Here is a 25,772-nt window from a genome sequence, read left to right as displayed (position 1 = left end):
CCAATGGCAGGAGAGCCTGGCAGGTCAGTGACAGCAACGCCGGCGGCAACACCCGCACCCCAGCAGCCCCGCCTTCTCGGCGGGCGGTGGTGCTCGGCGGCCCGGGGCAAGTCTCTGCGAAGCACAGAACAGGCCGCGGACCCACAGACCCACCCACCGACCCCTGGACAGGCGGCGGACGGCGTAAGGAGCAGCCGCCCGGTGCGCGAGCGCCTCCCGCAGCTCCTTGGGACCACCGTGGCCACCGAGGGGCCACCGAGGAGCCGAGCGAGGGCTGCTCAGGGAACCGTCGCCGTCGTCACACTGCACGCAGGAGTGCTCTTTCATTGATTTGCTTTAAAATGAGAGCTTGAGTTTCCCCGACAGGTGCATTTGGTCGAATTCAACGGAAATTCCCCTCCCCGTCCCAGCGCGGCGTTGCAGACCCGGCCCCCGACCCAGACGCCGGGCGGTCAGTGTCCCCGGCGCGTCCCGGGCCGCCCCGGCCTCGGGAGCATTTGCTGCTGGGAAGGCGCCCAGGGAGCGCGGGGCACCCCTCAAAGAGAAGACAGCCCCCAGAGATTCCGGGCCCGGAAAATGATCGGACCCGCGCCTAGCCTGGCAGGAAGACTGTAACCGTGGGGTGAGTTTAAAGGAGAAAATAAAAATCCCTTTACGGTTGGGAGCTGCTTTTTAAAGGTCACCTTCCTGTCCTGTTAACAAGCAGCAAAATAACAATAACAAACAGTTGCGCAACTGTCGTGTTCTCAGAGGAACCTCACTGTTTCCCTTATGAAAACCGGTTGGCAGTATACAATATGGGGACTGTAGTGAGATTATTCCAAACGAAAATGGGTGACAACTTAGGAAAACTATTTTAAGGCGGCGTGAGCCCTAAAAGGTCATAACTCTTAAAAATAGGAAGTATGACAGTCTCAGGTTTACTACGTACTCTATTCCAAAGTAAAAGTTAATCTCTTAGGAAGTGCTTACTGCTTTCTGCTCCCTAGTTTGCCTGTTTACTCCACAAAATTCCTCTAACTTCCCCATTCTTTTTCATAGAATTCAGCTACCTACCCAGGCAATATGAAGATTTTCTTTGTAGAACCTGCCATTTGCCTTAGTGCATTTGCTATGACTTTGACTACTCCACTGACAACACAGTATGTGTATAGGAGAATATGGGAAGAAACGAGCAACTATAGTTTTATATCTGATAGCAATTCTTCTGAATGTGGAAAAAACAAAAGCAGCCCCATTTTTGCATTCCAGGAGGTAAGAAATTAAAATATCCCTAAAATGTAATAAAAGGGGAATGTGTAATGGGGTTTCCAATGAAAGAAGGCATTGCACTCATACGTTGATCTCTCAAGGGTCACCTTAAAACTCCTAAATCCCAAGTTAAGAGCCTTTATTCACTTCTGTTTGAAGTTTCCTGACACCTTTAATCTGCTTCTTCTAAGTAAAACCCCCTTCTTCTTCTGTGACACTGGCTGTTCTCTTTTCTCAGAAAATTTCAGCCTAATCTCATCTCCCCAGTGGCTGTCCCCATTATCCTTCCCCCCCAAAAGCCTGAAGGTTGGACCAAGGCCAGCTGGACTGAGTACTGGGTGGCCTCAAAACAGGCTGCTTCTGCCTTTCCCTTGCTTGCTTCCTCCCAGCCTCCCTTCTACTGCTTGTACATGACCCGGTTTTCAGTGGTCCCCAGAATGTACCCCATCACCGAACACCATGGACCCTGGGCCAGTGTCCATCGTGGGCTGGTGCGGGGAGGGGGGCATGTGTCATTCCTCATTTGCTGTTGTCAGATCAGCTTTGACTCTCAAATGTTGAGCAGCTATGTGAGGTAATCTGCGGAGGAGAGCACTCACTTTGGGCTGAGGGCACTGAAAATGTTTAGCCAGATATTACAGAGCCTTTCCTTCTGCCTCTCCAGCCTCCTCCAATTTTTTGTTTAAAACAGGAGGTACATCACCATTCTCCTGCTCCCTCAGACAGTTTTTATCAAAGGCTGCCAATGTCCAGATGCAAAGGAGATGCATTCAGATTTGGAATTTCCCCCCAAGAAGCCTTAAAAACACACTTATCAACGTTGAACTATTTCCCTAGAGGATATTTAGTGAGGGCAAAAGACTGGGACTGCCTCCCCAAAGGACGAGAGTTTAAGGGAATTCAAAGCACCTGCTCGCTGGCTCTAAGATTTTCTGCTCAGTAGAAGAGAATTCAGATGTGACTGGAAGATGAGTCTGAGTCCTGGAAGAAACAGCAAAGGGCCCAGAAGGAAGGCTGTAGCATTTCTGGAGGTGTTCGCCAAGGTGTCAGTTATAACCTTGCTGGGGTGACGCCTGGCTGTTTGGCACAGGTTCTGCTATTCCTCATTTTCTCATTTCTATGGGAGAAATTTTCTTGGAACTGATCATTACTGGGAAGCCATGCAGACATCAAGGTTCTGGCCTAAAGTGAGGTCATAAAAATAGAAAGGCTAAGGGTCTCACGTCGTGGTTTTGTCTCCTGACTTTAAGAATGTTTCCTTTTATATATATATATAAATATATATATATATATATATATATATATATATATAAGTCATTCCCAGGGACTGAAAAGGTTCAACAGGCTCATCAGCTTCTATATTGGATTCTGTGCTTTCCTACACCAGACACCTAGGAGCAACAGGAGGGGCAGAGGGGAAGAGGACCTGAATGCCTGGAAAAAACTGCTGCCTTTGCCCTCCTAGAGTAAAGGGAGAAATACTGTGGTTCAGTCACGTTGGTGGCCTCTGTGACTGTGCAAGAGATGACTATTGGCCCCTTCTGGCCTTACCTAGCTGCTGAGAGCCCCCACTGCCCAAAGCAGTGGTCTCATTTTGGAGGTTTTCGCCGAATGCTGAAGTTGTTGTTTCGTTGTTTTTTAATGAGATCAGTATTCAAGAGAACATACTGCCCTAGACCCCTTCCCTTGCAGTTGGCTCTAGAGCTACAGGTGCTTTTTCTGAGATTGGGGGGCTAGAAAGCACCACTGTCTCCACCCATAACTGAGACAGGTCAGGGGGGCCACTCGCCTTTAGCTCCTTAGGAAGAAGGAACACTTTTGCTTCCCAGGAGGGACCACCATCACCTTTAGCACTCCTCTCTGGCCCTTTTTCTGGACACCGTTCCTGCTCAGTATAAGAATATTCTCTTACCTGGGGCACCTGGGTGACTTAGTCAGTTAAGCGTCTTCCTTGGGCTCAGGTTATGAGCTCAGGGTCCTGGGATTAAGCCCCACATCGGGGGTCCCTGCTCAGCAGGGAGTCTGCTTCTCCCTCTCCCTCTGTCTCTGCCCCCCACTCGTGTTCTCTCTCTCAAATAAATAAAAACTTAAAAAAAAAAAAGAATATTCTTTTACCTTTAAATCCAAGGACAAATATTCCCTGTTTTATGAGCTTCCTTCTCAATTCCCAGCTCTGCTTAGTGGGTGCTGACCACTTGCTGACTAAAAGAAGTTTAGGAATTTGAAAACTGTTCATATAACCCTAAAAACAAAATTTCATAGCCCATGGTCAGTCCCTAATAAAATAAATAAATGTGTTTTTTTTTTTTTTTTGGTTCAGGTTTTTCTTTGCCACACCCCCAAAAGACCAACTACTTATAAGAAGAGCGCATAACAAAATAATGTACTGAACGTCTTACTGTTATACCTTATTTATTTATCCTTCTATGAAACAAATACATGGGCACATGTAGTATTAGAACGCAAGATAATATGAATTTCAGGGTTCAGATATAAGAATAAACTAAGCGAGTTCACTTATACTTACCATTTTGAAAGTCTATATGAATAAAAGTTTTATTTTTCAATCCATTGGGATTAATATGTATAACCATACAAATAGATATTGATCTATTCTATTTTTTAAATCTTTGAGTTTTCTGAGTCTTGTGACTGTAAGGTATACCCACATACTTCTCTTGGGGAAGATTAGTCTCTAAAGGATGTCTTAAAATGGCAAGGCTGTGGAAAGGAAACTCTTGGATGAGGGAGAAGAGGTAGGGAATTCTAGGCATGTTTGTTGACTTTTGCAGAGGAAGGAATTTTTAATCCCCTTGTTACCCCCTCCTTTCCACTCCCTCCTTTCCAGGTTAACTGACTGGTTAACCATGAAGTTGTCCTTGTTCAGTAATTTATTTATAAACCTTTTAATAAGTAACACAATCCCTTATCACCAGCAGATCGGGAATATTTTCTACTCAATTGTAATTATACATTTTAGCCTATGAAATTGTGACTTTTTAAAAATTGATATTCCTTTCCTTAAGTTATACCCGTCTCTAAATTGTCATTCCATTCAATCTTATACAGGAAATAGCACTTTTTACTCTGATTTCTCCCATCTACCCTTATCTAATATATAATTATAGTTCTCCAGAGTTTAAAAGGTATAGGTTGCAGGAGAGTAGTCTGTGTAAAAGGCTGGGTTAGGAATGACAGGAGATAGAAGACAGGATGTGGGGGAGGGGTGGAAATGGGAGGAGGAATCCCAAACTGGAACATCTTGTTGACAAGCTGATTAAAAGATAACCGTTTCATTTATTTCTTTATTCAGTAAGTATTTACTTGATGGCTTTTATATCCGTAGAGATACAGAGATGTGCTCAGGAAGCCTGACCCCATAAAAATGAAAACAGCCGAAGCTGATTAAGCACTAATGCGTAATAGGATCTGTGCGATGTGCCTTATATTGACATACTGACTTCAAATGTAACTCTCATGAGAGCCTGCGAGATGGAGTCTTGTTCCGCCCTCTTGTCAGAGGAAGCTATTGGGGATAAATGGTCAGGATCACACACAGCTAGCAAGTTACAAGACCTATTTTACTTGCTTATTCATTCACTCAACCCGTATCTAGGGTGTGCCCTGTGAGGCACTATTGTTGCAACTGGTGATGATAGGGTGGTGAAGAAGACTGGGTTCCAGCCCTCGGGGAGCTTAGGCTGTAGTGGAGATGGCACAGAGTGAGCAGTTCAATTAAAGTAACCCGTCCTGTCGAGGGTGGCAAGTCTCTAAAGAAAATATAGCCAGACAAGCTCATTTTTGAGGGTTAGTGGGGTTGCTTTGGATTGCGTGATTAGTCCAGAAGGCTTCTGAGGAGGTGACATTTGAATTGAGGAAGTGAGCTGCGTGACCATCAGGCAGAGGGCAAGTACAAAGGCGAATGAGCATGGAGTGTTTGAGGAACGGCACACGGCTAAGGGGAGCGAGGAAGTGGAAATGAAATCAGAGAAGTCATGATGTCTGGCCGCCCAGGCCATGGCAAGAAATTCGGATTTATTCCAGCATGAGGAAAGCCACTGGGGGATTTTGAGCAGAGGAGTGACATGAGCCTATTGTTTTTAAAGATCACGCTAATGTGATCCATGTAAAGAACTGACTACATCTGAACCTAGGGTCTGACTCCAGAGCTCTTAATCCTTACACCAAAGAGTGCAACTGGGGAATGATGGCTGCCATATGAGAAGGTTCAACAGAGGGAGAGATTACATCTGTTTGGGCATTTCAGGGAAATCTAAGTGGGACTTGACTATGGACTGTGCCTGTAACATAGAGTATTGGGGGGTGAGTGGAGATAATGCAGAAGAGTGGGGTTGGACTACATCTCAGTGGCCTTACATAACAGACGAGGAGTGTGAACTTTCTTTAGCAGGCAGTGGGCTGAGCAGGTGAGAGGCATGCTGCTAATGTGTTTTGGTAAGATGCTCCCACCATTGGTGTGCGTGATCTGCAAAGTGAGGAGGCTGGCATCGTAGACTCAATGAGGAGAGAGCCAGCTAGATGCCAGGGCGGTCCAGGTGAAGACTGTGAGCCCTGTCCTTCCAGGGGCAGCTCTGGGGCTGTAAAGAGGTAAAGGACTTGAGAAGCACTGGGTGTTGGTGGGCCTGGGTGAAGGGAAAGGCCAGAAACAAAGATGACTGAAGTTTTGAGTCTGAGTGACTAGAAAATTTCCTGATAACATGAAATTGCTAGCATTATTTGAATATATAAAAATAAACATAGGCTCACTCTTTTAAAAAAATCATTAGGGGGCGCCTGGGTGGCTCAGTCGTTAAGTGTCTGCCTTCGGCTCAGGGCGTGATCCCAGTGGTCTGGGATCAAGTCCCACATCGGGCTCCTCCGCTGGAAGCCTGCTTCTTCCTCTCCCACTCCCCCTGCTTGTGTTCCCTCTCTCGCTGGCTGTCTCTCTCTCTCTCTTAAATAAAATCTTTGAAAAAAAAATTAAAAAATTAAAAAAATTAAAAAATCATTAATTTCAGAGTTTGATATTTTTGTGGTTAATCAGTTGTTTTATGGTCTTCCTAAATATTACATGTATCTATTTTTAAAAATGAGTTTGGTAATCCCTAGTATAAAAAATGATACATGCTCTTTATATAAAATTTGGAAAATACAGAGAGAAGTGGCAAACGGAAAATGCTTTTAAATCACCCCAAATTCTTTCCATCAAATAACTAGCATAATGATTGTAACATCTTCCAGTCTGTGTGTGTACGTGGTGGTTTTGGTCTTCGGGGGACTTGGGTTTATCTTACTCCTCAGTTCTACCATCTTTAGTCAGTGCAAAACTGCTCTTTGGGTTTTACCTTATTTTTTAGTAAGTAAAGAAATAGATTAGAAGAAACTTATTTGTGGAGACACATGTGAACAAAGCAACCAAGTGCTTCCTAAATAAAGGTCTATCAAATATGACACTTACATGTGACACTCATTCCCCTTTAAGTAGACAGAAAGATCTATCACAGGAAAGGGTATTGCTCTTGCTTTATAACAGTGGTCATATAACAGTGGTCATGATCAAGCTGTTGAGAGATGAAAGAAAAAATCATTATATGACCAGTCCCAGATGTCTTGGGGTCTGTGGATCTTCTGTGTAAGACAGACACACACCAATACACAATTGTCTGTTTATGAGTTCAAGTCCCCACCACGGTACTTGCATATTACGCCTGAGCTTCGATTACTATATTGCCTCTTGATATTTGCTTTGTGAACTGGATGAAGGTTCAAGCTGTATCAAATCCATGCACCAGCGATTCCTTATTGGTGACCTACTGGAAATGTAAAGAAAAGTATGCACTGTGATATTTCTGTGCATGTTGTCTGTATCTCTGTAAACACATTGTCTTCTTTTGGTCTCTTTGCAGGAAGTTCAGAAGAAAGTGTCTCTTTTCAATCTGCAGATGGACATAAGTGGGTTAATTCCTGGTCTGGTGTCTACATTCATACTTCTGTCTGATAGTGATTATCGAGGACGAAAATTCCCTTTAATCTTGTCTTCTGTTGGTGCTCTTGCAACCAGTGTTTGGCTCTGTTTGCTTTCCTATTTTGCTTTTCCATTCCAGCTTTTGATTGCATCTACCTTCATTGGTGCATTTTTTGGCAATTACACCACATTTTTAGGAGGCTGTTTTGCCTACATAGTTGATCAATGTACAGAACAGAAACAAAGAACAATTAGAATAGCTATAATCGACTTCATACTTGGATTTGTCACTGGATTAACAGGACTGTCTTCTGGCTATTTTATCAGAGAATTAGGTTTCATGTGGTCCTTTTTAATTATTGCTATGGCTCATGCTCTTAACTTGATTTATATTTCATTTTTTCTTGGTGATTCAGTGAAAGAATCTTCATTTCAGAATGTTTCCATGTCATGTAGTGAAGGCTTTAAAAACCTATTTTACCGAACTTCCATGCTTTTTAAAAATGCTTCTGGTACGCGACGGTATTTTCTCTGTTTGTTACTTTTTACAATAATCACTTACTTTTTTGTGATAATTGGCGTTTCCCCCATCTTAATCCTTTATGAATTGGATTCACCACTCTGCTGGAATGAAGTTTTTATAGGTTATGGATCAGCTCTGGGTAGCGTCACTTTTTTTAGTAGTTTCCTAGGAATATGGCTTTTTTCTTACTGTATGGAAGACATTCACATGGCCTTCATTGGAATCTTTACCACCATGGCAGGAATGGTTATGACTGCTTTTACGAAAACAACACTGATGATGTTTTTAGGTAAGTTACACATGTAGCTTCAGAACTAGCCATGTATTTATATCAAATGAATTTAGTCTGTTGGGTGATAAACTTTTAATATAAAATTCTCTATTTAATGCATTCTAGTTCAAATAAGGCACTTTGTCAAAAGCCAGTTTGCCAGAATCTGAAAGCCAATTTGCTTTAAAAGGAAAAAAAAAAAAAAGCAATTCACCGAATAACCACAATTTTCCAAATTTGCATACTTGCCAAAAATTGTTTTGAGGAACATTCTTCTTGTGAGTCATTTCTTCAAAAGAGCTTTTGCCAAGTTGAGTATTTCTTAAAATGCTGAAGGTTGGAGCACTGGGGAGGCTCAGTCGGTTGAGCATCCAACTCTTGATTTTGGCTCAGGTCATGATCTCAGGGTCCTGAGATGGAGCCCCACTTAGGCTCCGTGCTCAGCGGGGAGTCTGCTTGGAGATTCTCTCTTTGCCCCTCCCTCTACCCCTCCCCTCTCCCTCTCTTAAAAAAATGCTGCTAAGAACACTACTTTCCATAAAAATTTCAAAGAGCATTACATAAAGTAGACAAAAGATTTATACAATTCTTATTTATTGAATATATTCAAGAAGAAAATTCTTTAAGACAGGATTTTGCAAATTGGTCATTTCATCAATAGGCTTTTGATAAATCACTTTTTGCCAAACTAGACTGCTTCCTTACCTACCTATCCCATAAGTGGTTTTTGTAGGGCTTGCATGAGATGCTACATTTGAAAGAGCTAAGGGATATGTAAAGCGGGACCTTGAGAAAGTTCCAATTTCATCTTTATTTACAAAGGCCCTGTCAACCTCTTGCTACCTTGCAGGGAAGCAGGATGACCGTATAGAATTGGGCTTAAGGTCCATCTATAGTACCAGGTGATCTTGGGCAAGTTATTTAACTACTCTGGGCCCTCATTTACTCATCTGTACAATGGGCACAGTAGCACCTAATTCACTGGATTATAATGAATATTAGAAGAGATCACTGTAAAGCACTTAGCACAATGCCTCGTATTCAGTAAATGTCAGTTCTCCCTGTCTCCCTTAGAGTTGCCAAGCCAAGTACGTTGATACATATGAAAACACACTGAAAACTTCAGAGTCATCTGGAAAAATAATATCTTACTATTTTATCATATAACTAGAAATGCTACTATTAGGGGTCCATAATTTAAGAGGAGAGGCAATCTGTGTTCGTGAAATTATTCCACAGAGCAGCAGCAGAAAGACAAAGAACCAATTTATCAATACGTGCATCAATATAATAAAAGAATGCAGACACTAAGAATGCCAAGTCTGAAAAAGGAAAAACAGAAAACAAAAGTGAAAACTAAGTCATACCTTGCTAAATGAGAGGTCACAACAATAATCAGGGAAATAGCCGATCAGTCCCAATTGGCAGATTATATAGATCTGGACCTCAAACCTCCCTGAACTCTTGTTCTTAGCACTGAAATAAGAGGGTAAACGAAACTAGAACTGGCCTGTCTGCAGTGTATCTGTGTATTCATTAAACAGAAGTCTATGATTAATTCCTTCAGTCCTTAGATGCAATGAATTAGGATTCTTAGAAAACAGTTCACATTGCAAATTGATCATTGGTTTTCTGATTTAGCCTGTGATTTCCCAACATTTCTCTTACAGTCAGGCTGCCGTTCCTTTTCACTATTGTGCCACTCTCTGTTCTACGCTCCATGGTATCAAAAGTGGTTCGTTCTACTGAACAAGGTGAGTTTAATTTGCTGAAGGAAAATAATGAATCATCAATCTGTACCAGCTCAAATCCATGTACGACCATTGCTTGATTCTTCAAAATATTTTACAACCCTTTTTTTGCTCAGAACTCCTGTTGAATTAAGTGGTAAGTTCTGTGTTCCCAAGAGGCTTATATTCAGGCAGGGGTGCCCCTGCCCCGGATCTCCTGCTTTAGAAGGCTTGTTCTGGCCAGACCCCGCCCCAAGAACAGAGGAGTGCTCAGCGCTAGGCAGATGCCCACTGGGAGCCCACCACACCTACCCCTTCTAGACTACACTCTGGGTACCTGGACCCCTGTAATTCCCAGCCAGACAGCTCTGGGTTCATGTCCATGAGTGCCTGGATGGTGCTCTTCCTCAGACTCTTTTGCCTGAGGGTAGAGTGACCCCAGTGTGCTCCCCTCTAGACCAAAGGAGTAGCCAAGCCATGACCCTTTATAAGCGATCTGGCCCAGCCTTAGAATTGCAGAGTGGGGTATCTACACGCATGTGTAAATGATCTTTTCTGAGCAGGATGGAGCAAGAGGTAGAACACGACATGGGTGGGCTGCACCCTACAGCTGGGAACTGAGGGCCAAGGGCTAGCTAGCTCTGCCAGTGCAGTCATTTTCCTACACGGAACTCTAAAAAGTCTGAGAATTCTAAGTCTGTTCCTGACCTTCCAAATCATCATGAAGGTATATGGTATGGTATATTTCTCAGAGCAGAGAGACAGAACATATCTTAGTTAACAGTTTGTTTATTCGAACTGTAACTTTTAGATACTTAGAATATAATATATAGGCCTCTAATTGTATTCTTACACTGGAGCCCACAAATGTTAGAGCCGAGCCTGAATGAGAGTCCTAGCAAAAACAGGATCCCACTCAGCTGGTTCAGTAGAGATGGTAATGAAGGGCAGCAGTATGGGGGGGTGGGCAGTGGCGAAGGCACCCAGAGAAGATGGCCCAAATAAGAAGGGAGCAGAGACAAAACACCACAACCTTTCTCTCCACCTTCATCCCATTGACCAAGCACAACAGAAAGTCAGGCTAGCAAAGAAATCCAAGTCATATGATCTGAAGGGTCAGCCTCCCAAGCACAGAGCCGGATACAGGAGATCAAACAGTATGAAGGGGAAGGCAGAGAATGACCAATACAGAAGGACAAAAAAAATTAAATTTCTGGTCCGAACTAGTTACTAGTTAGATATTAGGCATATGGGGTTGTCCTCCTTCCTCCCTAACATATGAGTACTGTTAGACTTTGAAGCTTTCTTTTGTTTCATGTCTTAGCCTGGTGCAAATATTCGTATCAATTGTTTATGAAGCATTCATAATTATGATATTGTGTTTATGCCAGTTTAGTCAACACTGGGCAAGACTGCATAATTCAATACATTTAAAAATATATCTCTTGGTTCTCTTCCACTCATAAGATACAGCTGTATATGCACACAGCTGTTTATAGACTATGTAATGATGATGAACTGGAAAACCACTTAGGAATATAAAAATACGTAACTATAGTATGTAAAAACCTACCTGCTTTCTTGGGTTATGCAATGGTTTCTTAGATACGACACCAAAAGCATAACAACAAAAGAAGAAATAGATAAATTAGACCTTATCCCAATTAAAAACTTTTGTGCTTCAAAGGACACCATCAAGAGAGTGAAAAGACAACCAATAGAATGTGAGAATACATTTATAAATCAAATGTCTAACAAGGAAGTTGGGAGGTGGGTGGAGGGATGGAGGAAATAAGTGGAGGGCATTAAGAATACAATTAGCACGATAAGCACTGAGTAATCTATGGAAGTGTTGAATCACTATATTATTCACCTGAAACTAATATAACACTGTGTTAACTACACTGGAATTTAAAAAACTCAACAACAAAAAGACAACCCAATTATATAGGCAAAGGATTTGAATAGACATCTCTCCAAAAAGGTGTACAGATGGCCAATAAGCACATGAAGAAATGTTCGACATCATTAGCCATCAGGGAAATGCAAATCAAAACCGCAGTGAGACCCACTAGGATGGTTAAAATGAAGAAGACAGACCAAGATGTGGAGAAACTGGAACCCTCCTCTACTGCTGCCCGGAACAGAAAATGATGCAGCCATTTTGCAAAAACAGTTTGGTAGCTCCTCAGAAAGTTAAATATGAGTTAGTGTATGACTCAGCAATCCCAGTCCTAGAAATAGAATGGAATTGAAATCCCCACAGAAATGAAAACATATGCCCACACAAGATCTTGTACACAAATGTTCATAGCAGCATTATTTATAATAGCCAAAAAATACAAACATGGAAATGCCCATGAACTGGCAAACGGATAGACACAAAGTGGTGGTCTATCTGCCCAATGGAATATTATCTGGCCATAAAAATTAAGTCCTGATGGTACCTGCTGCACCATGGGGGGACCTTGAAAGCATGACGCCAAAGGAAAAGAGCCAGACACAAAAGGCCACATATTGTGATAGGAATATGGTTCCATCTAGATGCAATGTTCAGAAAAGGCAAACCCACAGAGACAGAAATCAGAGAAGTGCTGTCCAGGGCTGGGGAGATAAGGGGTGATTGGGAATGGGTACAGTTTCTTCTGGGGTGATGGCTGCATAGCTCTGTGAACTGTGCAGTTTAAAGGGGTGGGTTTTAAGGTATGTGAATTATATCTCAATAAAGCTATTCAGCGAAAATAGAAAAATCTACCTGCTTTAACTTGGAACTAATGTAGACTCATCAGGTTGTATAGTTTGTTTCCGTTTATATTTGGTTTAGTTTATTTATAAAGACTTTTAAAAAGTCATTTCATACTGTTAAATATAGTGACATTCAAAATGTTTTGTTTACCTTTTGGCATTTCATATTCTGAATTATAACTGTGTGAATCGTGAATCCATTGTTCTAGGATAGGATAATTTTTTTTTAACTGTAAACTTTGTTTTTAACTGTAAACTACGAAATCCTTTTGATGATGTCAGAATTTCCATACTAAATATATTCCCATCCTTCATTACTTTTTAAAAATGGGATATTTTTGTGAAAATGTTATGCACTTTAAAGTAATCAGAGAAGGGAAACACTGCACAGGGTTTCACTAGCCTCTCACTATCCCTATTATCTTGAGTAAGAAAGGAGAGAAAACTAGATTCGGGTAATTATTTTGTGCTCCGTACAGCTGTGAAAGTCACAGCTAAAGCCACCCTGGACAACCCCTTACCTTGTCACCACCTGTGCACTCCTTGTGATTACAAACTGGAACACCATAAAAAGACTTGACTTTTGAGGTCTACTGAATTAAAAAAAAAAAAAAAAGTACAGAAAATAAACTAACCTGCACTTATTATTTAATTCAGTTTACTTCTGGTTAACTACTAAACAAGTTGAACTGCTTGGGGAAGTTAAGTAAAAAGCAAACCCTACTTTGTAATAGTATGGCTGTTTATGCCAGGCAGACATACCGCCTGACCAACTTTCTGTCAAGAATGGATTTAAGCCATTGCGTAATAGGACTAGAACGATCCAGACTGTCTTCCATGGCACTGTGCCTAGCTGTAGCATGGGCTCAGAAATACAAGAAAATAATAGCATAGTTAGATAGGGAGGAGTACTTCCTCCCAATTAAACTGACTTCATGTCTTATCATAAAACATGGAAGCAGTAGGTCTTTATGCTACTTGCTGATTGATAACTGGGCTCTTGAATTAAGCTTTTATTCATTCATTTGACAAATATGGATTAAACATACCTACCATGTGCCAGGACAGATAAGCCCTGGGACACAGCAGTAAACAAAGTAGATGCAAACTTGACATGGACAGAGCTTTTGTTTTAGTTAAAAGAAGACAAATACATGAAAATAACAATATTCTTCAGAGCTATGTTTATGTTTTATGAACATGTGACCTGTCATTCAATGAAGAATGAGAAGCAATCTATGAGAATATATATACTAAGGTAAAAAGCTTAAATAGATAAAAATCAACACACAACCACAGTCTACTAGACCAAGACCATGGAGAAAATGAGAACATAGACATGTAAACCATAATCCAGTTATGAAAGATGCCCTCAAGCCTGCCTTTTCCTTCTTCTCTGTCCAATCAAATACAATTATTTACATGATTTGCATTTGTAAGAAAAACACATTCCCATGGAGAAGTAAACTTGGCAAAGTAAGGAAGAAGCACGATGGGTTAATGCGAGAGTCTACAGAAGCTCCCTAGGAACGAATACTAGGACGTCATGGAGAGCGGAAAACTATCAAAGAACTTTCTATCTGGTGATGCAAAATTTGACAAACAGGAAGAAAGGTACATCCTGTCTAGAGGTTTAACTGCTCGGTCAATGTGGTCTTGGATTCCAGACAAAATTAAAAATCAGTATAATTAATGAGCCCTTTTCTCTGATTATGAGCTTGGACTAGCCACGCAGCCACTCTGTGCTTCTCAAACAATGCTCCAGGGCCTACTGCCCTCTCCCAAATGTGGTGTGGAGCAAGTGTGATGGACAGCAGTGGGATCCCCACTCACTCAGTCTTGTGAGCCACCTCAGAGTGGAGGCAGTTCCAAGCAGGGAGGGCAGAAAAGAATCACTCAACATCAAACCATGGCATAGAGAGCACAGAAAGTTACTTGAAGAGTCACACAGAGGAATCTTGTGGACTAAATTTGTGTCCCTTTGAAGGGAGGGCTCTAATTCAAACTGCAGAACCTACATGCAATCATCTGTCTGTCACTTTTGCCAGATCTGAGAAGCAGATGAAAAGGATCGCTTAACTTTCAAAAGGCCCCCGGGGTGGGACCTTTGCTAGTGGGAGCCACTGCGCATCCGCAGGGACAGAGGGGGAGATAATTCTGAACGACAGTGGTAGTTGTGGCCGTATGTGCAGGTGTGCAGGGAGAGGAGAATATGGATTTCAAATGTGTCAGCTGCTGTTGCCTCTTACCTTTGCCCTACTAACATCAAACTATTGTTTTAACTTCCCTCACATCAGGTCATGGAGAACTGGTAACCTCAGTTTCTTCACCTGCAAAATGGGTCATTTGATGATGGCTTCTCAGGCATTTAGAGGGAATAGCTTCTGTTCACCAAACAGTGCCCCACGTTTGCTTTTTTCAACAAGGAACAGTTTTCTCCCTTTGTTTTGTTTATTGTTTTGTTACTCAGCCACTTCTTTTTCTCCCTCCGTACCCCGACCCCAAACAGGCACCCTATTTGCTTGCATTGCTTTCTTGGAAACACTTGGCGGAGTCGCTGCAGTTTCTACTTTTAATGGAATTTATTCAGCCACTGTTGCTTGGTACCCAGGCTTCACCTTTTTACTGTCTGCAGTTCTATTGCTAATTCCGGCCATCAGTCTATGGTATGTAATTATTTCTAATCATTTTATCAAAGGATAGCTGGATTAAGTGAATTCCCTAACCTCACCAGTCAAATAACATAGACTGTTAAAGCTGTTAAAAAACAAAACTCAAATGAGTAACTTCTTTTTAAAATTTATTTTTGTTTTAGAGAGCAAGTGAGTGGGTGGGGAGGGGCAGAGGGAGAGAGAATCTTAAGCAGGCTCCGTGCTCAGCGTGGAGCCAGACATGGGGCTCGATCTCACTACCCTGAGATTATGACCTGAGCCAGAACCAAGAGTTGGATGCTTAACCGACTGAGCCAGCCAGGCACTCCTCAACTGAGTAACTTTTAAAGATATAATTGGCTCTACTAATTGATTCATGAATCAGGCAGCATCCCATTTAACAAGTAAAGGGGAGCTCTGAGGAGCTGTGCTGAGTGGAAGGTTTTCACAGAAAGGAGGGTGGATCAAGAAGTTATTAGCAAAAGAGAAGAAATAATTATTTCAGGCAAAGTCACCTTCCCTTAAGGAGAGCAGGTGGTCTTATCAGGTGGATGACCACATCTTCCTTTGGGGGATGGAGAGGGCCCATGTGGCAGGCTCACCGGTGCCGATCAGAAAACTCTTGCCTGACTAGTGAAGATTCTGTCTCTGGGGGAGGCTGGAACTGCAGTTAAGTTACATATTCAGTCCAGGTTTAAAAACTTGGCCTCCTGATGCCATTTTGGGCCTGTGGTTTTCTTTTTAACAAAGTTTTGCCTCAGAATGTACTTATCATAACTTTTAGACATGAAGACATCTACTGATGATGTTGGAGACCTAAGAAGAAAGAGAGAATGACAAGACTGACCAGAACTAGGAGAAAGAAAGATTGAGTCAAACTCTGAATAGCTACCCCCTGTCTTTTAAAAATATGAACAACTGATTAAATAAGCATCCAAGATAGATAGATAGATAGATAGATAGATAGATAGATAGATAGATAGATTCAAACTATGATTTCCTAGAGTATAATATCTTCTGAAGGTCAAAGATTACTATAAGAAGATAGACTTTAATATGGAGTCTTGGGTTCATGACGAGAGCAAATAGTGTACACTGAATATTAGGAATTTTCTTTCCAGAGAGTTGGCTTATTTAATGACTCCCTTTTTAAAGGTAAATACCCAAATAAATACAAAGTACTAAATTCTATTTGTGAATAGTACATAGGATAAAAAGACCAGAGTCATACACATAAGAGAAATATTTATTTCTCCCTTTGCCTTTCTTTAATTAGAAATATGATCTAACTAGGTAAGTGTTTGCTAAAATGCCCAGGCAAACAGAGTTAAACACATTCTGTGGGGCCAGCACACTGAGCTGAGAGCACACTGTCCTTTTTTTGCTGGGTTTGCCCATTCCACATGGCTAAGAGCGTGGTGCAGTGATGGGGATCAGAAGAAGGTGGGGCACAAAAGGCATCTCTGCTTTCTCCTGAGCATTTGTGTGGGACGGGGTGAGTAAGGGTGAAAAGTACCAATGCACCCAGGCTTTACGCATTCTGCCAAGACTGTGAACTCCTTAAAGGACTGCCCTACAGCTATTCATAGTAGGATCTCAATACATATTGTCTCTACTGAATTTTGATACCTAAATCTGTGTGAGAGTATAATAGTATTTACAGTTGCGCTGTAATTTGATGAAAAGTTATTTTTACTAGATATCTTTTTTCAAAGAGACTCTTCACCTATTGAACTGGCAAAATTAAAAATACACACTGTGCTAATGAGTACACGATGAGACAATCAATCTTAATACATTGCTGGTAGTAGTATTATTTGGCACTATCATTTTTGGAAGGCAATTCATAAACATGTATCAAAATCTTTTTTAAAAAGTTCATAGTATTTGACCCAGTGATTCCTTTTAGAAACATATCTTAAGGGAATGGTCGGTAATGTCAAAAATGTGTACACAGTTGACCCTTGAACAACAACACAGGTCTGAACTACATGGATTCACTTAACATGCAGATTTTTTAAAATAGATTCAGTACTATAATGGATTTTTCTCTTACAATTTTCTTAATAACATTTCTCTAGTTTTATTATAAAATAGAGCATATATATATGTGTGTGTGTATATATATATATATAACATACCAAATACATGTTAATAGACTGCTTTATGTTACTGGTAAAGCTCCTGGTCAATAGTAGGCTATTAGTAGTTAAGTTTTTAGGGAGTCAACAGTGATATGAACATTTCCAGCTGCATGGGCACCCCAACCCCTACATTGTGCAAGGGTCAACTGGTATGAAGACGTTCATTAAGACAAAAAACTTTTTTTAAATGACCAAAATGTTCAACAAGAGAATGAGTAAGTAAATGACGGTGCATCCATATCATGAAAAATAACATTAATAAGAATTAGGAAGTAGAATAATGGGTAATTTTAATTTTATTCTTCATATATTTATATCTGTTATGAACACATATGCAGCTAGCTAAAAGATAATTATCCTTTTAATAATTTTCAAATGTAAATGTAGATGGTCTTCTGAGGTTTTTTTAACCCTATACTGTTCAGTATTTTTAAAAATAAAATTACATGCAGGGTGTCTGGGTGGCTCAGTCAGTTGGGCGTATGCCTTTGGCTCAGGTCGTGATCTCAGGGTCCTGGGATTGAGCCCTGCCTCAGAGTCCCTGCTCAGCAGGGAGTCTGCTTATCCCTCTGCACCCCCGCCCCCTGCTCGTGCTCTCTCTCAAATAAATAAAATCTTTAAAAGTACATTTATTTTTAAAGATTTTATTTATTTACTTGGGGAGAGGGGAAGGCAGAGGGACAGGGAGAGAGAGTCCTAAGCAGGCTCTGCACTGAGCACCAAGCCCTGGCACAGGGCTCCATCTCACCACCCTGAGATCATGACCCTGAGATCACGACCTAAGCCGAAACCAAGAGTAAGTTGGTTAACCAACTGAGCCACCCAGGTGCCTCCCATTACTGCTTTTTAAATTCTAGATGTCTTCTTGTCCCAGCTTCAGTTATAGGTAGTGAACATGAACTTCAGCCATATCTATAGTCATAACTACTTTTTGTGGACTACAGAATAAACAGGGGGATGGATGGACATTTTAGGTACCTGGAAGAGAAAAAAACTGTAGATTGGTTATTATTTTCGGAATGCTATTCATAGTGAGTCAGCTGGACTCAAAATGCTATTATGTTCCTTCTACATTATAATTTGCATAATTTATTGAAAGCCATATAATCTGGGGAAAGATAGAATACAGGTTATTTATGTATTGCCTTCATCGCAACTTTAAAATGTTTTGTTTGCTTTTGCAGTGTGGTCAAGTGCACCAGCTGGAATGAAGGAAGCTATGTACTTCTTACACAAGAGGAATCCAGTGAAGACACTTCGGATAGATGATTAATTGTGATTTAAAAAAAAAAAACTGAAAGCACACACCATATATTCTGACTTCTGAGGAATGTAAACTAGTTCCATAATCAATATTTCATGAATAATCAATGCTACATGTCCTTTCTTCTAAACTGAACAGTGAGAGAACTAGCTCCTGGCTCTAGCTTCTTACAGTATCATGCACTTTGAGCACTTTATGAACATCATGTGATAGATTTTCATAGATAGAAGAACAAATCTCAAAACATTTCCCACTTTTGGATTTAGGAAAGAAACTGAAACTTTACAGTATAAAGAGGGATTTAAGAAACTTGACACAATCAAAAGCAATAATCTCCTGACATACTCCAGTCTCACACTGAGACCAAGGAAGGAGAACTAACTCTGTACCTCAGTTTCTTCATCTGCAAAATGCGTTTCTGACCTCTTGAAGATTTTGAAGGCCTAACTGTTCAAAATTATGATGAATTATTCACTGATAGGAAAATAATGATAGAAGTTTCAAAGATTTCTAGTACAATCGTACCTCTGCTTGGATAATGCTTTGTTTTAATAGAGCCCATCAAGGTGCTATTGACAGTGAAAGGTTTTTAACAGATGCAAAAACCTGAAAATGGAATCACTTTTAATGATACATATTTTTTTTTAAGATTTTTAAATTTATTTATTCGACAGAGATAGAGACAGCCAGCGAGAGAGGGAACACAAGCAGGAGGAGTGGGAGAGGAAGAAGCAGGCTCCCAGCAGAGGAGCCTGACGTGGGGCTCGACCCCACAACGCTGGGATCACGCCCCAAGCCAAAGGCAGACGCTCAACCGCTGTGCCACCCAGGCATCCCTAATGATACATATTTTTACTTTTCCTAATATGTTTCATCAGTGACAGGCATGATAACAGATAGGTAACACAGGGGCAATTGGAAAAAAATATCATAAAAAATTATTTATAAAGAAATGTAAAAACCGAGTGAGCAGCCAATCAGGAAGTAATATTTTAGAGCCAATATTCATTCCTTATTTTTATCAAGGGACAGCCATTTCTTACTGCCTTAAACTCATCCTGAGACCCACCTGGTCCCTGAAAACACATTCTTTCATGCCTCCTGTCTTTCTATACACTGTTCCATTTGCCCTTTCTTCCTCAGGACAATGAAACTTTAGTGTCTCAACCAAAACACTGCTTCCTCTGCATAGCCTTCTTGACATTTTTTCCCTACTCCTATATTCCCCCCCACCCTGCAGGGTGCCCACAGCACCTTCTGTACACTTATGTCCTAGCATTTTCTACTGTCTCATAATGTTTGTTTTCCCTACTTGACAATGAGCACCTTGAGGACAGGGACAATCTTTGATTCCTCATTTTATCCTCAATAAATGTTTGTTGAACTAAATATAAAACTTTGTTTTTACTTGTAAAAAGAATTTAAAACTACATATTTAATGCGTTATGAGAGGTAACCAGTGATATTGATGCTACAGCCGTTAAGCTGGCCTTGAAAAATATGCTAGCCTGTACATTTTTAAAATTGGTTTACAGTATTTTTATCGGTCCTTCAATATCTTTGATTTTCTAGTTGTACTTCAAAGGGATTTGAAGTACAACTAGATGATTCTTTGTAATCTCTTAAACACAGATACAGTTTTCCATCTGACAGCACTACTTACAACTTTTTTCTGTAGGGTAATCAATGATTGCTGGACTAGCCAAGAGCACTCAATCTAAAATATTGTAAATTTTTATTTCTAAGACTATTCCTTTTAAGTCTACCTAATATGTCTGGGCTGGAAGCCCATATAAGAACTGAGTGATTTCCATATTTATTTTTTTTCTTCCTGTTCAATGCTCTTTCCACACCAAAAAATACTTTATGGTTTACAAAGTGTTCCTCTATATCAACTTATTGTACATTCTCTTAATAACTCTGACAAAGTAGATATTCATTTTCCTCATTTTACAGACAAGGAAGGTCAGTCTCCGAGAGACCTGACCATGGTAATTCAACTACTACTAAGCAGTAGCATCACACAGAGATGGTCCTGGCACTATGAGAGTCTTCGTAGCTAAGGTGTACATGTTACAGACTGTAAATCCAGTAACAATTGTGTAAAGTGGAGTATGAAGTGCCCCAAAACAAAACACATTAGCGCTACTGTACCCAACTAAACTGCCTACAATACTGCCTTTTTTATGGTTAGACATGATGGTCTATAAAGTCCCTTTCAGGTCAACCTTCCATGATTTTACAGTCTTCATCTAAACTGAAGAGAGCACAGATGGTATTATTTCGTACAGTTAAGAGATAAATAGATGGTTTCATATTTGAGCAAAAACTATTCGAGATGCAGTATATCAGGGCACTGGATTGAGATGGCCCAGGGTAAAAATAGAGCATGGAGGAGTTTAGCCATCTCATCTCCAAAATATATATCCTAAGATATGATTTAAATGTGATGAAGACTAGAGAAACACGTAGGCTGATGGGGGTATACAGTCAAGACAGAAATGAAAAAGAAAAAAAAATGCTGCCACCTAATCTCCCAGAATGTGACCTAATTATCTGATTATCTGAAGGAAGAATTAGTGAAATGATTTGTCTCTGTGGAGTCCATATAAAGGGAACAAAGAGGAAAGTCATGTTCCTTTTTATCCAGCACTATACAAGGGGGGGTTAGATATACCATATGTAATAGAAATAAATACTCTTATCACTACAGAGGAGGTATTTCTATGAGGCTAGACTATTCAATAGGATTATTTATGCCCAGCATTGCACAGCCTCAAGAAATCCCTTTTCTCTTAAGGAATCGATCCCATTTACAATTACACCAAAAAACATAAGATAAGTAGGAATAAACCTAACCAAAGAGGTAAAGGATCTGCACTCTAAAAACTACAGAACGCTTATGAAAGAATTTGAGGAAGACGCAGAGAAATGGAAATACATTCCATGCTCATGGATTGGAAGAAGAAATATTGTTAAAATGTCTATGCTACCCAGAGCAATCTACACATTCAATGCAATCCCTATCAAAATACCATGGACATTTTTCACAGAGCTGGAACAAATAATCCTAAACTTTATATGGAACCAGGAAAGACCCCAAATAGCCAGAGGAATGCTGAAAAAGAAAACCAAAGCTGGTGACACCACAATTTCAGACTTAAAGCTCTATTACAAAGCTGTAATCATCAAGACAGTATGGTACTGGTACAGAAACAGACACACATATCAATGGAACAGAATAGAAAACCCAGAAATGGACCCTCAACTCTATGATCGACTAATCTTTGACAAAGCAGGAAAGAATATCCAATGGAAAAAAGAGAGTCTCTTCAACAAATGTTGTTGGGAAAACTGGGACAGCCACATGCAGAAGAATGAAACTGGACCATTCTCTCACACCATACACAAAGATAAATTCAAAATGGGTGAAAGACCTAAATGTGAGACAGGAATCCATCAAATCCTAGAGGAGAACATAGGCAGCAACCTCTGTGACCCTGGCTGCATGAACTTCTTCTAGACATGTCTCCGAAGGCAAGGGAAACAAAAGCAAAAATGAACTACTGGGACTTCATCAAGATAAAAAGCTTTTGCACAGCAAAGGAAACAGTCAACAAAACTAAAAGGCAGGGGCGCATGGGTGGCACAGCGGTTAAGCGTCTGCCTTCGGCTCAGGGCGTGATCCCAGCGTTATGGGATCGAGCCCCACATCAGGCTCCTCTGCTATGAGCCTGCTTCTTCCTCTCCTACTCCCCCTGCTTGTGTACCCTCTCTCGCTGGCTGTCTCTCTCTCTGTCGAATAAATAAATAAAATCTTTAAAAAAAACAAACAAACAAACAAACAAAACTAAAAGGCAACCTACGGAATGGGAGAAGATATTTGCAAATGACATATCAGATAAAGAGCTAGTATCCAAGATCTATAAAGAACTTATCAAACGCAACACCCAAAAAACAAATAACCCTGTGAAGAAATGGGCAGAAGACATGAATGGACATTTCTCCAAAGATACACAAATGGCCAACAGACACATGAAAAAATACTCAATATCATTAGCCATTAGGGAAATTCAAATCAAAACCACATTGATATACCACCTCACACCAATCAGAATGGCTAAAATTAACAAGTCAGTAAACAACAAATGTTGGAAGGATGCAGAGAAAGGGGAACCTTTTTACACTGTTGGTGGGAATGCAAGCTGGTACAGCTTGGAAAACGGTATGGAGGTTCCTCAAAAAGTTGAAAATGGAGCTATCCTATGACCCAGTAATTGCACTACAGGGTATTTACAACAAAGATACAAATGTAAGTGATCCAAAGGGGCACCTGCACCCCAATGTTTATAGCAGCAATGTCCACAATAGCCAAACTATGGAAAGAGCCCAGATGTCCATCGACAGATGATTGGATAAAAAAGATATGGTATACACACACACACACACACACACACACACACACTAGAATATTACTCAGCCACCCAAAAAATGAAATCTTGCCATTTACATCAACGTGGATGGAACTGGAGGGTATTATGCTGAGCAAAATAAGTCAATCAGAGAAAGGCAATTATCATATGGTTTCACTCATATGTGGAATATAAGAAATAGTGCAGAGATCAAAGGGGAAGGGAGGGAAAACTGGGAAGAAATCAGAGAAGGAGACAAACCATGAGAGATTCTTAACTACACAAAACAAACTGAGGGTTCCTGGAGGGGTGGTGGGTGGGGGGATGGGGTAACTGGGTAATGGGCATTAAGGAGGGTACGTGATGTGATAAGCACTGGGTGTTATATGCAACTGATGACTTACTAAACTCTACATCTGAAACTAATGATGTACTATATGTTGCCTAATCGAATTTAAATTTAATCCTCTGGTTATTCAATGTCCAAAACAGGGTATCCTAGGTTCAGTTCTCTTTTAATGAAATGCCTGCATATCAGAACCACCCAAGGATTTTTTTTTTTTAATCCCTGGAAATTCTGATCCAGTCATTCTGGAGTGGGGTTTTAGAATCTATTTTTAAAACTTCACAGGTGTCTGATACACATCCAGATCTGGAAACTACTGCTCTAGATGAGTGCTTCTCAGCCCTATTCGAAACACACATTAGAATAAACAATGTGCAGTAGGAAAAGGAAGGGAAGAATGAAGGGGGGGGTAAAGAGAAGGAGGAATGAACCATGAGAGACTATGAACTCTGGGAAACAAACTGAAGGCTTCAGAGGGGAGGGGGGTGGGGGACTGGGATAGGCCGGTGATGGGCATTAAGGAGGGCACATATTGCATGGTGCACTGGGTGTTATACACAAATAATGAATCATGCAACATTGCATCAAAAACTGGGGATGTACTGTATGATGACTAATATAACATAACATAATAAAAAATTATTATTAAAAAAAAAGAATAATCAATGTGGGGTGGGCAGTAAAAAAATTACAAATAACAGTGCTTTTCAGTCTTGGCTGCCACGGAGAATCACCTAGGGAGCTTTTAATACTGGCAATGCCCAGGTCCCAGTCCAGGTCAACTAAACTGGAATTTTAGGAGGGGACGGAAGACATCAGTATTTTTTAAATGTTATCCAGGTGATTCCAAGAAGTGGCCCGGGTTGAAAATCACCCCTCTAGACCTCTAGATGAAGGGTCAGCACACTTTTCCTGTACATGGCCAGAGAATAAGTATCTTAGGTTTTATTGGTTATATTGTCTGTCACAATTACCTACCTGCCATTGTAGCACAAAGCAACCATAGACCACGCATTAATGAATGGGCATAGCTGCACTCCAACAAACAAAACTAGCAAAACTAGCAGCCAGCTGAATTTGGCAGTAGTTTGCAGAATCCCTGTTCTAGATGGAGAACACATATATTCTGGTTCCTGGAAACTCGAGAGCCATGTCCTCCATTGTAAATACTGGCATTTGAAATCACAGAATGAATAAAATAATGTAAATATATAATTCTTGGTACAGTTCCTGACACAGTGAGGGCTTGAAAAAGCAGTCTCATTTGATTAGCCCAAGACAGTCCCATGAGCCAGACGGATTCTGGTTGTGCTGACAGAAGTAAGTTTGTGGACATACATAGCCTCAAATCGTTACTTAGGGACTGCTTTCTTGGGGGATGATATGTAGCTAGAATATGATCAAGATGGGACCCAGCCCAAGTGGTTTCATTGCCAAACGTTTAAGGAATAAACAAAGCAATTCTATACAAGCATTTCCAGAAAATAGACGCAAGGAAACTTCCCAACTCATTTTATGAGGTCAGCATTATCCTAATACAAAACCAGACAAAGAAATTACAGAACTTCCCTGACTTATAATGGGGTTATATCCCAAGAAAGCCATCATAAGTTGAAAATACCCTAAGTCAAAAATGCATTTAATTATACCTAACCTAACATTATAGCTTAGCCTAGCCTACTTAACCGTTCTCAGAACTCCTGTATTAGCCTAGAGTTGGGCAAAATCATCTAATACAAAGCCTATTTTATAATAAAGTTGAATATCTCATGTAATGTATTGAATACTGTACTGAAAGTGAAAAACAGAATGGTCTTCAGTGTGTTGGTTGTTTACTCTCTTAGTCAGGTGGCTGACTGGGAGCTGCTGCCCAGCATGGCGACAGGATCCTACTGTGTATCGCTAGCCCGGGAAAGATCAAAATTCAAAATTTTAAATGCAGTTTCTACTGAACACGTATCCCTTTTGCATTATCGTAAAGTCAAAACATCATTAAGTCTAACATCCTAAGTCGGGGACTATCTGTACACGAAAAGTGAACTGTTAAAAAAATAAAAAGTCAAGTTTGATGATACACACTTTAACACTTCATGAAGACAGGTCTCCATCTGGAGAATGGCAAAATGGGGTGGAAGTGAAAGCTTTTATAGAAAAAAGAGTAAGGAACAAGAAGTAAATAGAGAGCCCAGAGTTGGCTTGGGGATTGGCTGCCTGGATATACCGTTTCTGGTCAAGCAGGGCATTTACAGAGAGATATTTCAAAACTACAGACTATATCTCCCATGAACATAAAAAATTCACAACAAAATATTAACAGATCAAGCAATACATGAAAGAGATAACAGACCTGTCCAAGTGGAATTTATTCAGAAAATGCAAGGCTGGCTCAACATTTGAAAATCACTTAATGCAGCATACTAACAGACTAAAGGAAATAAAACACACACACAAACCCATGACTATAACAATA

At 40.5% G+C, this 25,772-nt stretch overlaps 1 protein-coding gene across 1 annotated transcript; it reads left to right on the top strand.

Moving 5' to 3' along the window:
- The first annotated feature begins 483 nt into the window (after window positions 1-483).
- Window positions 484-19,940, top strand: SLC46A3 (solute carrier family 46 member 3). Its single transcript, XM_019794703.2, has 6 exons — window positions 484-622; window positions 1,042-1,254; window positions 7,158-8,028; window positions 9,681-9,764; window positions 14,995-15,151; window positions 18,465-19,940. Exons 2-6 carry the CDS (start codon window positions 1,066-1,068, stop codon window positions 18,547-18,549), a joined length of 1,386 nt encoding a protein of 461 aa, XP_019650262.1. The 5' UTR covers window positions 484-622; window positions 1,042-1,065; the 3' UTR covers window positions 18,550-19,940.
- The last annotated feature ends 5,832 nt before the right edge of the window (window positions 19,941-25,772 follow it).

Source organism: Ailuropoda melanoleuca, chromosome 7 (genome assembly GCF_002007445.2).
Source record: "Ailuropoda melanoleuca isolate Jingjing chromosome 7, ASM200744v2, whole genome shotgun sequence".
NCBI lineage: Eukaryota > Metazoa > Chordata > Mammalia > Carnivora > Ursidae > Ailuropoda > Ailuropoda melanoleuca.
The sequence above is the reverse complement of the archived record's forward strand: the minus strand, read 5'-3'. Positions and strand labels throughout refer to the sequence as shown.